At 53.4% G+C, this 12,032-nt stretch overlaps 1 protein-coding gene across 2 annotated transcripts in view; it reads left to right on the top strand.

Annotated features, from left to right (window-relative positions):
- The window catches only part of NEO1 (neogenin 1), a 222,686-nt gene that overhangs the window by 178,080 nt on the left and 32,574 nt on the right, over positions 1-12,032 (top strand). Inside the window, exons 14-18 of one of the 2 annotated variants that reach the window (XM_070054696.2) lie at positions 2,390-2,500; positions 3,485-3,679; positions 8,138-8,233; positions 10,268-10,443; positions 10,529-10,667. In XM_070054696.2, coding sequence (XP_069910797.2) covers positions 2,390-2,500; positions 3,485-3,679; positions 8,138-8,233; positions 10,268-10,443; positions 10,529-10,667 — 717 coding nt within the window. Of the gene's footprint in view, positions 1-2,389; positions 2,501-3,484; positions 3,680-8,137; positions 8,234-10,219; positions 10,444-10,528; positions 10,668-12,032 lie in introns of both variants that reach the window. The other variant, XM_070054697.2, reaches the window with a different exon arrangement.

The following is a 12,032-nucleotide window of genomic DNA, read 5'->3' as shown; positions in this document are numbered from 1 at the left end:
AGTTTGGCAAGCAAACAGATGAATTTGAGTTTAGCACATTTACAGCCATAGATGTGGGCTGTCTCACTGCAGCACTGCGACGGCAGGGGTGTTTCTTCTCCAGACACCTGTTCTTGAGGGGATTGATCCGTAAAATTCCGAAGTAGAGCTGGCGGAGAGAGCTGCAGGCATTGGAGGCTCTGTCGCCCAAGCCCGGGAACTCCCGTCTGCACCTGTGGACGCTACTCTCGGTACATGGCGTCGCTCCTGGGTAGGCACTGAAAGGTCAGCCAGGGCTGGCACAGCCCCCAGGGGCCAGGTCCTGGGAGCCAAGGTCTGCCTCCCTGGCAGATGCTGTAAGCTGCTGAAAGCCAAGAGGGCCCCTGGCCGTGGCACCTGAGCCGGGGTAGCCAGCAGGCCTCTGTCCTGCCACGTGACCTCACAGGTGGGACTCAGGCCTTCAGATTGGGTTGGCTCCATGGCTGCCCGCAGTCTCTTGGCTTCTGCAGAGAAGCCCCCCACCCCCACCACCCCCGAGCACAATGAACACAGGTTCCGAGGGCTGGTGAGCGTCTCCCTCAGGGAGCGTTGATCCCGACGGTTTCAAAGTCAGTTTCTGGTTTTACTCCAGAGTCAGGTACGTACCATCTCCCTCTGTGAGGCTTCTGTTTGGAGTGTTTCAGAGTACTATTTATTATACACCAGACCCTGTTCTTACTGCTAACACAAGAATAAAATGCAGTCCTAGCCCACCAGGGGACAACTCATGCCCTCAGGGAAACATCTGATCTGTAAGCAAAATACAATTCCCCAGGAAAAAAGACTTTGTTATGGAAATTCTTGCATTTAAATATCATACCTAACTCTGTAGGTTTTATTGAGCTTTTATTAGCGTTGGCCAGCACTGGGTATAAAACGGCGAATGAACACAGAGCCTTGTTCTCTTGACGCTTGGTAAACACTGGAGGCCCGTGAGGATCAGCAGGCGCCTGTGCCGTATGGTGATCTCTGATGGAGTTCCAGCACTGTGTGTACCGCACGCGCCGTCGGCTGCAGAGCGGGAAGGGACGCTCAGCCTCGGCACACACACCTGTGTGCTCGCTCGCTCCCCAAGGTCGGGGCTGGCGATCGCATTGTCAGAGTCTGGCAGGACGTGGTGGAGCTGTGCTTGCCACTGGTCCCAGTGTGGTCTCATAACACACACACACACACACACAGTCCCGGTGTGGTCTCATGAGACAACACACACACACACACAGTCCCGTTGTGGTCTCATGAGACAACACACACAGAGTCCCGTTGTGGTCTCATCACACAAACACACACACAGTCCCATTGTGGTCTCATCACACAAACACACACGCACACACACGGTCCCATTGTGGTTTCATGAGACAACACACACGCACACACACACACGGTCCCGTTGTGGTCTCATGAGACAACACACACACACGCACACACGTGTACTGCAGCACTTTCTGGCTCACTTGTGCAGACACATGACGGGTGTAAGCTGACTTGGGCCTGGCCATTCTGCCCCTTGCTTTCTGTAGGCAGACAAGTTGGGATGGGCTGTGGGAACAGAACCTGTCTCTCCCCCACACCATGCGACAGGATTAGTTAACTCAGCCAGGGCGCGTTTCGCATCCTGGCTAAATCACTCACAGTCTCACTGTAGGAGTTTCTCTACTGTGATGCTCTCAGAAACCCCCTTACAAGACCTACCACGGCGCCTGGTGTTGAAGTGCTCTCCGGATGCACGCATGCGTGCGTGGCTCTGTGGCTCACTGGCCACCGTACTGACCATTGCCCTGCCCTGTAGGGGACACTTCCATGTGTGGGTCTCATGGTGTTTGATGCACTGGCAATCTTCAGCCCTACTCACTGGCAGTTCATAAAAGCTGTGTACAAAGATTTGAGTGTCCCCCTCCGTGGCTTACTGTGTGTCCATACGGGAAACAGGTTACTGAGGAGTGGATTTCTGGGCCGTCGGTAGTGTGTGCAGCTCTGCCTGGTTCTGGGGAGCTCAGGCAGCAGAGGTACCTGGCAGGAGTGCCTTTTTGCGTTCCTCTCCGGGGTGTGGTTTCGCTGAGACCAGCCGACTTTGGTGCTCTGTCAGAACCCTTTGGCCCTTCTTGGCCTTTGCTTCTTTTGCCACAAAACGAAGAGATTGCATTAAGCCCTCTGGAATGAAGTCTGTGACCTCCTGCACTGGGCATGTCTCTCTGCTCTGGGGCTGGCTGGGCTCCAGCCCTGCCTCCGGAGGAGGGAGCCACCCTGTGCTGAACCCATGATCCGTGTGCCGTGTGCCGGCTCTAGCTGAAGCTGCATCACCATGGATGGCGTTGTGTTTCGTTTCTCCAAAGTTCTCGCTTTCAGCTTGTCTTTTTTGTCCTCTGGGTGTCAGGTCTCGATCGGGGTACTGAATATAACTTCCGAGTGGCTGCTCTAACGATCAACGGTACAGGCCCGGCGACTGACTGGCTCTCTGCTGAAACCTTTGAAAGTGACTTGGATGGTAAGAATGGTGGGAGCGGCCCGCGGTAGGCTCGGCTGTAGCCAGGCAAGTCAGACTGGAAGGCCGCAGAGTGGGCGCACGTGGCTTCACCCTGTCAGCTCCAGGGTGTTTCGCTGCAGCAGGGCCCCTGCAGTGGAGTTTTACAGTGGCCCTCAGAGAACTGTCCCTTTAAGCAGAACCGGAACAAATGAAACGTGCAGGTGCTGTCAGTCGGGTGTTTGGCTGAGGCCTTTAGGTGGCTGCGTGATCTAAAACTTCAGGTAGGGCCAGGTGAATCGTGCCTTGGTTAGAATGGGACTTGTTTCCCCAAGCGCTGGACACCTGCCTGTCTGTTTGCCTGTTTATTCAGGTAGGAAGTACACATGCGTGTGTGTAGGTAGCACCTTTGTCACTGACAGGTGCCAGAGTTCTTATTGTTAAGTCTCAGTTTACGAAATGTTAAACTACGGTCATAGTTTATGCCTTGACTGTGTGTAGGGAGACTGTAAATTGCCACCTCTTTAATTAAGCCTCTTAGTTCTCTACCAGTTCGATCCATTGGAACTCTCAGATTTCATGTTTTCTGACTTATCGTGTTACGCAGTGGAGTCCATAGTTGGTACCATTGCTGTGATACGATGTTTGGTCACCTGCTCGTTACAGGCTTCTAATAACTCGGTGTTAGGCCTTCCTCTTTGCACCTGCTGGAGGCTGGGAATGGGCCACAGGACCAAGAGGAATGCACAGCTTTTGAAAGATAGTTTGTTTTCCTGCCGTGGACAGAGGTTCTAGGATCTCTGTGTCCCCTCTTTCAGAGTAACAGTGCAGTGACTTGTATGAGGGGCTCTGGGATGGTTCTCTTCCTAGAGTGCAGGGGAGGCATCGACCCCGTTCCCTGCAGGTTCTCTCTGAACTCTAGGGCGAGCTTGAACACCATTCCCCAGCGGCGGTCAAGTGTCCTAAGGGAATGGAGGTTTCATTCGGCTTTTCTGCTTTCCTTCCCAGAAACCCGTGTCCCCGAGGTACCCAGCTCTCTTCATGTCCGCCCCCTCGTAACTAGCATCGTCGTGAGCTGGACGCCGCCTGAGAACCAGAACATCGTGGTCAGAGGCTATGCCATCGGGTATGGCATTGGCAGTCCCCATGCCCAGACCATCAAGGTGGACTATAAACAGCGCTATTACACCATCGAGAATCTCGGTACGTGTGCCAAGTGCAGGAAGTAATTGTGTGGGGGATTTCTCTGTTGTCACTTTTTCCTGAGTTGTAATCTTACCGTTACAGGGAAAAAAACACACACACACACACACACACACAAAAACCATAAAAGTAGTACAAAGACTTCTCATGCATTCTTAATGCACATTTCTCAAAGGCTGACGTTTAACCATGCTTGCTTTCAGTCTGTCTGTCTGTGTGTGTTTCTCCCAGCCCAGTTGAGAGAGAGCTGCAGACACGAGGACTTAGTGTTTTAATGTCGACGTCAGAGGGCAGCAGTAAGACGCTGTCTGAAGAGTCTGTTCCCATTTTGCCAGTTTTCACACGGATGTCCTCTAGGATGAAAGGAGACATGTTTTCTGGCCTTAGAAAACGTGGTGTTTTAGTTAACACCAGTCAACTTTCCTTGCTAAGGAGCAGTGCCTGGGTGGTTTTCTTGACTTTGGTAACTGACATTTCCTGACAGAACAGGCCGTTTCTGTTTGGTAGCACGCTCCTTAGTTTAGACTTGTGTGTTATTTCCTCCCTGCACTCAAGGTGCCCATCCCTGGGAGGTGCGTGGAAGAGCCAGGTTCGTGCCAGGGCATGGCATCAGGAATCACACGGTAGTCTGTTGGCAGTGACGCTGACTTTTTTTTGAAGATCTGCTTGTTTATTTGAAAGGCAGAGTTATACTGAAAGAGAAAGAGAGAGAGAGAGAGGTCTTCCTTCCGCTGGTTCACTCCCAGAATGGTGGCAGCAGCCTGGGCTGGGCCAGGCCGAAGCCAGGAGCCTAGAGCCTTCTTCAGGTCCCCCACGTGGGTGCAGGGGCCCAACACTCGGGCCATCTTCCTCTGCTTTCCCGGGTAAATTAGCAGGGGGCTGGATTGGAAGTGGAGCAGCCGAGACACAAACCAGCGCCCATATGAGATGCCAGTGCCACAGGCAGTTGCCTTACCCACTATGCCACAGCGCCTGTCCCTAGTGACATTAACTAATCTGTTGATCAAAACAGTGGGTAAAACTGCCGCCTGCAGTGTCGGCATCTCATTTGGTTGCTGGTTCATGTCCCGGCTGCTCCACTTCTGATCCAGCTCTCTGCTATGGCCTGGGAAAGCAGTAGAAGAGGGCTCAAGTCCTTGGGCCCCTACACCTGCGTGGGAGACCTGGTAGAAGCTCCAGGCTCCTGGCATAGGTAGCTTGTGGAGGAGATACCTTGAGTCTTTGTAAATTTCCTGTTTTGCATCACACTTTCATGCCCTAGTTTTAGCATGTACAGTAGCAGTTGCTGCTACGGTGTTTCCCTCATTCCGTATCTGTTAGCCTTCTTGAGCGAGGAAGAGCTCTCACAGGGAGGAAGGGCAGTGGTGTCCTCTGTAAGAGCTCTCGTGCCCCTTCGACGTCTCCTGTCTGCAGCTCGTTCCTCCTTGTGAGACGCAGTGAGGGGCTCCAGCCCCATCTGATACTTTCCCAGCCTCAGGCCTAGAATCGGCCACTTCTCCGAGGAACGTTGGTTTCTTTTATGAAAAGTGACGTCTTAAAGTTTCTACTTCATTTTATTTGAAAGGCAAGGAGATAGAAAGATCTTCCACCCACCGGTTCACTGCCCACGTGCCTTCCACAGCTGGGGCCAGCCAGGCCAAAGCCAAAAGCCTGAAACTCAGTCTTCTCTGGGGGTGTCAGGGACCCGAGTGCTGGAGCCCCCCAGGTGCACCTCAGAAGGAGGTAGGATCAGAATCCAGCCAGGTGCCGGATTCTGACGCTGAGGGGTGGAAGGCACGAAGAAGGGGAGAGAGAGAGAGCGAGAGAGCGAGAGTGAGTGAGCTTCCATCCTCTGATTCCCTCTCCCCGAGGCCTGCAACAGCTGGAACTGGGCCAGACCAAACCCAGGAGCCAGGAATTCTGTCCAGGTCTCTCACAGGGGAGTAGGAACCCAAGTGTTCACACCACTGTCTGCTGTCTCCCAGGCACATTAGCAGGAAGTTAGTTTGAAAGTGGAGGCAGGACTCAGTCCAGGCACTCTGATACAGGATGTGGGTATCTAGGGTGACAGCGTAACCCACCATGCCACAATACCCACCCCTGACCTTTACTCTCTACCGTGCAAAAACAGACCCGAGTATAGAGTTAAAACTATAATGTTAAAGGAAGCATGGCGGGGGTGGAGTCTTGAAGACCTTGGAGCAGGCAGGGACCTCTTAGGGTACAAAAAAACCATAAAATTTAAAACTTGATTTACTAGACTTAATCTAAGTTGAAACTTCTCCTTTTGGGAAGACACCAGTAAAATGAAAAGCCACAGACTTGGAGAAAAGAGCTGCTGTTGAAATACCTAATAAAGAATTTGAGTCCCGGCCGGCGCTGCGGCTCACTAGGCTAATCCTCCGTCTGCGGCACCGGCACCCCGGGTTCTAGTCCCAGTTGGGGCACCGGATTCTGTCCCGCTTGCTCCTCTTCCAGTCCAGCTCTCTGCTGTGGCCCGGGAAGGCAGTGGAGGATGGCCCAAGTGCTTGGGCCCTGCACCCGCATGGGAGACCAGGAGAAGCACCTGGCTCCTGGATTCGGATCGGTGCAGCTCTGGCCATGGCGGCCCATTTGGGGGGTGAACCAAGGGAAGGAAGACCTTCCTCTCTGTCTCTCTCTCACTGTCTAACTCTGCCTGTCAAAAAAATAAAAAAGAATTTGAGTCCTAAAAATACATAAAAATTCTTAGTACTGAATTGGAAGATGACCCGGGGGAAGACACAGGCAGAACATTCGTACGTACACTGTACTAAACGTGTGAGTAGGACAGCAAGCGCATGCGAGGATGCTCAGTCCCGTTAACGTAAATTAAATACAGATTAAAACCATAATGCAATACCGTGATCCTCCGCCGTAATTGCTAAAGTTGGGTTGACGACGCCAAGCACCAGCAAGGACGCAGAACTCCACTCCTCAGATTCGTGTGAGCACGTCTGTGCTGTGACCAGTTTGGAAAACAGTTTGGAGGTTTCCTCAGCGATCCTGCTCCTAGATGTTTAACCGAGAGAAGTCGAAGCACGCGTCCACGTGAGGACTTCAGCGCGGGTGTTTGTGTTGACTTTATTTACAGTAGCCCCAGAGGAGAAATCCTACCACTCGCTATCAGTAGAGAAATGGCAGACGCACGTAATGGAACACTGCTCAGCGATTGAAAGGAACAGGCTGTCGAAACGTGGGCCAGAAAGGAGTCTCACAGTCGTGCTGGGCAGCAGCAGTCAGGAGAGAGGTGCTGTGTCACCACATCTCATGGAATTACAAAGCAGGCAGGCCTGCCTCTGGCAGCGAAGCGAGGTCAGCGCTGTGCGGAGCCAGGGGCCTTGGGATTTGGCTATGTGGGCACAGGGGACTACGTGGAGTTTCAGAGGTCTTTATCTTGATTGTGCTGGCCATGCTACAGGTGGATATATTTGTTAAAACTTACCAGTATACTTTAATGGGTCCATATTATGTTTGGAAAATACACCCCAGTTGATCTTCAAAAGAGAATTTCAGCTATGTTTCTTCATAGGGAATGAGTTTGAGTAGTTACAATTACTTTGGGATTATCATCACAGGTCTTTCTCTGAAAGACTTCTCTTTTAACTCAAAGTCTGCTCTGACGAGATGTTTCTTCTGATCATTGCTTTGTAAGCATCTTTCCTTAGAAGAATTCCAGGTGGCTGGCAGGTGAATTCCCGCATCCTCTCTGGTAGGCACGAAGCAGTGGTTGAAGTCTGGAGTCACAGACAGTGGAGTGTTTGCTCGGGGGTCGAAGGCATGGGGCTGGGGCTGGGGCTGGCTCAAGCCTTGTGTGTCGCCGTCGCTCTGCCTCTGTTCTCGTCTGCCATGCGGCCCCAACCGCCTGTGTTTCCCGGTCAGGCGGCGGGTCCTCCCAACCCCACTGGTCTTCGGTTCTGTCTGACGCGGAGCTCCAGTGCCTCCCCGTGTTGCCCGTTAGTACCTGGGGAGCGGGCGGACCTCCCAGCGAAGCAGCTGTTGGAAGCATTGAAGGAACACCGTTTTCCAGGCTTCCTGCTTTGCCGGGTGCCAGTGGCTTAGGTCTGCTCTCCCAGGAACCCTTCCTGGGACCCAGGTCTTCTCTTCTGAGGCTGCGCTTCAGGTACCCTTGCCACCCTCACCCGGGTCAGGTGTGTGCTGACCCACTTCCACTCACCTGGGCGCCTCGCTCCCTCAGTCTGGGCAGCAGGGTTCCCTGGATCTCGGGGGCAGTGTTTCTTTCACTCTTCTGCCACAGCCTCATCTCCAGGCCAGAGAGATCCCGGGCACAGCCAGCCCCTGCTCCACATCTCCCCACACCCCCAGCCAAAGCCGCGCACCAGATCGGAAATTCTCTTTTGCATTCCCCTGCAGTTAAGGTTATGCCCAGTCACCCCTGAGTATCAGAATTCTGTGGGAAGCAGGTTCTAAAAGTGTTCTCGACTTGTGTCTTTCTGCCAGACCCGAGCTCGCACTATGTGATCACGCTGAAAGCATTCAACCACGTGGGCGAAGGCATCCCCCTGTACGAGAGTGCCGTGACCAGGCCTCACACAGGTACAGTTGCAGCCCGCGGCGCCTGGAGGCGTCAGTGGCGGGAGGAGCCTGTGGCAGCTGAGGGTGCGGGCTGCGAGCGGGGAGGCGGGCCTTCAGCGGGGAAGGATCTGTCCGTTCTCCATTCGCTTTTTGGAAACACGGATCCTGTCACAGAAGCCGTTCTGTGCCGGTATGTGTGGGTGTTTGGGCATTAGGACCTAGAAAGCGTACTTTTTGAGCGACTCAGTACTGGCTTCCCATCACGTGAGCCCATGAGTTGCCACTCAAGTCGGTGAAGAGCTGCTGCGTCCTCTGTGTGTCGAGGACTCCCGCAGGCCACAGGGGGCAGCAGTGGGGGCAGTTGGTGGAGCTAGCATACGGAGGCAGGGGCCCTGTGCACTTGCTGTGAGACCAGGTACTTACTGTTTAGTCTTTGAATTATCTCAAGCTAACCTACATATAATGTGACATTCCTAAAGGTATACAAAACAGCTGATTTGCATCCCGGTGGGGAAGCTCGTTGAGTAAATGTGTTAAAGTCCTGTGAAGAATGCTAACAGCAGAGATCGCTCCTTCCCTCCGTGCCCCAGAAATCGGAGTCCGCACCATGTCCCGGGTGCTTTGCGTGCCGAGCGCCCTCAGATGTCACCTCTGCCCGCCTGTGTACGCCCTGCTCAGGCCGTGCTCCCGCTGCACGCCTGGCAGTTCTGGCCTGTGTGCTCAGGACTCGTGTAGAAAGAGCATTCGTGTTTCAGAAAGGAAACCAAAAAAATAAGGTCAAAAAGAGAACAGTTAGCATAAGTAGTCCGCTGCCTGCTTAAACCAGCCTGTGATGGCGAAAGGTTGAAGTGACTCTCTCACAGCTCAGAAGTGACCTGCTGTGAGAAGTGCACAAACACGCATTCCCAAGTCGTGGACCCCTTAGCTTTTCCAAGAGTTGGTCTATACAGAGAAACATTCCCCAAGTATTCTGATGATTTCTGCCCCAACAGGTCATTTTCTGTAGCTGATTGGTGTGTGTCCCGATGGGCTTCGAACAAGCCCCAGATCCCAGTGTGCGCCGCTCCTCTGGTGGTCCTTGTCTTCACCGTGGAGGAGTGGGCAGACGGGGACAGTTCCACTAGCTCGGCAGTTATCCGTAAACAAAGCCCGTGCCGTGCCGGGTCTGAGTTAGAGGAAGGCCTGGACTTGAAGTAAGGCCTTAGGAGCCTGAGGGCTGGGGAGGCCCAGGTGGGCCGCTGCTCCTCGGAGCGCCTGCGCTCATCCCGGCCCTGTTGGGCGGTGCCGCTCAGCGAACATGCTGACTGGGGATGTGCAGCGCAGCGGATAAGAACTGTGAAGTTCAGGAGTCTGCGTCCCGCGTCCCCACCCTCGGTGGGGCCTCCTAGTCCAGTGGGAGTCAGCATGCTTTTCTCAAGGGTGGCTGGTGCCGGGCCGCCTCCTGTTGACTTTAGACCCAGGGCACAGAGGGTCCACTCTGACCGCGGGTACCAAGGCCAGGCCGAGTTGCCCTTGGCCGACACTTGGGACTCAGGCCTTCAGTGACGGGCCCTGGTGACCAGGGTCCCAGAACTTGAGCCACATTCACTGAAGTCTCAGGACAGACCAGGAGCTCCGGGCGCTTGCTCAGAAATTATACCCGGGGTTTAGAAGCGATTTTTGTCTTTTCCTGATCCGTTTTGGACAGGAGGTAGAATTTTCAAGTGGCTTTAGAAGAGTCCAAGTGTGAATGATCTTGTATAATCACTGGATTAGCACGTCGTACTGTGCCGCAGTAGAGACTATGGTTCGTCCTGCTCCTGTCAGTATTTTCCTGGAGATTTTCCCTGAAAGAACACACGAGTGGAAATACTCCTTCCAATGAATAACGTGCATCGATTAACTCTGGATTTTCTTTCTTTTTCTCCATTTCTCACCTTTCATTCCATTATATCACCCTGCATTTCCCTTTTCTTTTTGTTTTTTGTTAAAAATGCCACTTCCCTGTTGAAATTCCTTTCTACCCAGACACTTCTGAGGTTGATTTATTTGTTGTTAATGCTCCATACACCCCAGTGCCAGATCCCACCCCCATGATGCCTCCCGTGGGAGTTCAGGCTTCCATCCTGAGTCATGACACCGTCAGGGTCACGTGGGCAGACAACTCGCTGCCCAAACACCAGAAGATCACCGACTCCCGCTACTACACGGTGCGGTGGAAAACCAACATCCCGGCAAACACCAAGTACAAGGTACGCACACGTTCACTCTGGGTGAAGACAGCTAGTCCTTGCTGCTCTCTGCATTTTAAAGCTCTGGATTTCATTTTCTCCCCAGAATGCAAATGCGACAACTTTGAGTTACCTGGTGACTGGTTTAAAACCAAACACCCTGTACGAATTCTCAGTGATGGTGACCAAAGGTCGAAGGTCAAGCACGTGGAGTATGACAGCCCATGGAACCACCTTTGAGTTGGGTAGGTATCACCTGTCAGGACTCCTCTTCCTCGCAAGACAGGAGAGCCCCGGGGGCTGCAAGTGCTGCGCGTGTTCGGGGTCACGAGGCCTCTCCTCGCCTGCCTTTGCCACCCGAGAGTGAGTGGACGTGCGTACAGGGCAGAGTGAGAGCAGCGGTTGGTATTCTTGTCGTCACAGTGCAAGGACAGTAGCAGATGGCAGGGGTGTACAGTGCAAAGCACACTCGATTTTAGCAGTGAAGAGACGCGGGTGCCGCCCCAGGTCAGCCGTCTGCTGGCTGTGCGGTCGCGAGGTCGTCCACTCTCCCAGCTCAGAATCTTCCTCTCTGACGGAGGGGGACAGTCCCTGCCTTTGCTGCTTTGTAGAGTTCCGTCAGCAAAAGATGGGGAGAGCTGGGCAAGCGTGTGGTAGTTCCAGACCCCGAGGTATGCGTAAGGGGCTGTCGTCGTTAATCCTGGAAACAGGGAGACGTGACCGCCCTCGACCACGCAGCCGTCAGCGCCGTGCTGGTGGAGCTGCCTGGTGGCTTTCTTGAGCAACAGTGAGTGACTTGTAAACTCCCTCTTGGGTTTCTGTTTGAGCAGACGTGAGAGAGAAGTTAAGGGGAGAACAGCCTCCGGGTTGCAGCTGCCGATGCCTTGTGCCCACTTGTAGACCTTCTGCCTCCCCTGGGGCTGTCCTCCCATGGACAGCAGTCGCTGGGAGATCTTTGTCCAGCCTGGCCTCCCACTTCCTTCTCTTCTGCTTATGCGTAATGAAGAAGTGGGATTACGGGCTCTCCACAGCTGGAAGGGCCCTGCTGTCTGCCTTTCACGTGGAGGTGTGCACTGACAGCCATGACCAGAGCTGCATTTGGAGAGCTCAGAGGACACAGGAGGTCAACGGACCTCGAGTTTGCTTCCTCTGCTGGTATAAGGATGGCTCTCGTTCCAGCCCATTGGCGTCTTAGGATGTTTGCACCTCACCAGGCTTCCTTCCTGTGTGCATTCCAGTGTTGAGCAGAGCAGGGTGAAGTTAAGGATGTATGTAATCCTTGTAAGTAAGGACATATGTGATCCTGTTTCTCTTGCAGCAGCAGATCTCAGCCCTCACGTGAAATCGCTAGCAGAACACCACTGTTCGCATTTCACTGGGCTTGCTGTTGCATGAACAGCTTTATTGAAGAGTGACAGCCTCAGTATTTGACAGTGTGGTTTCATTTATGAGTCCTTTATTCTTTGAGGACATAGGGCTTCTAAGGGTCTCCTGTGCTAGACCCTAATGGAGTTCCAGCCCCTGACTTTGGTCTGGCTCAGCCCTGCCTGTTACAGACAGTTAGGAAGCGAACCAACCATGGCGTGAGAGACACCTGTCTGTCTTACCCC

This window comes from Oryctolagus cuniculus, chromosome 12, assembly GCF_051225735.1.
Source record: "Oryctolagus cuniculus isolate XC-2025 breed Fujian yellow rabbit chromosome 12, ASM5122573v1, whole genome shotgun sequence".
In the NCBI taxonomy this organism is placed as follows: domain Eukaryota; kingdom Metazoa; phylum Chordata; class Mammalia; order Lagomorpha; family Leporidae; genus Oryctolagus; species Oryctolagus cuniculus.
This window is presented reverse-complemented; position numbering and strand designations above follow the sequence as displayed.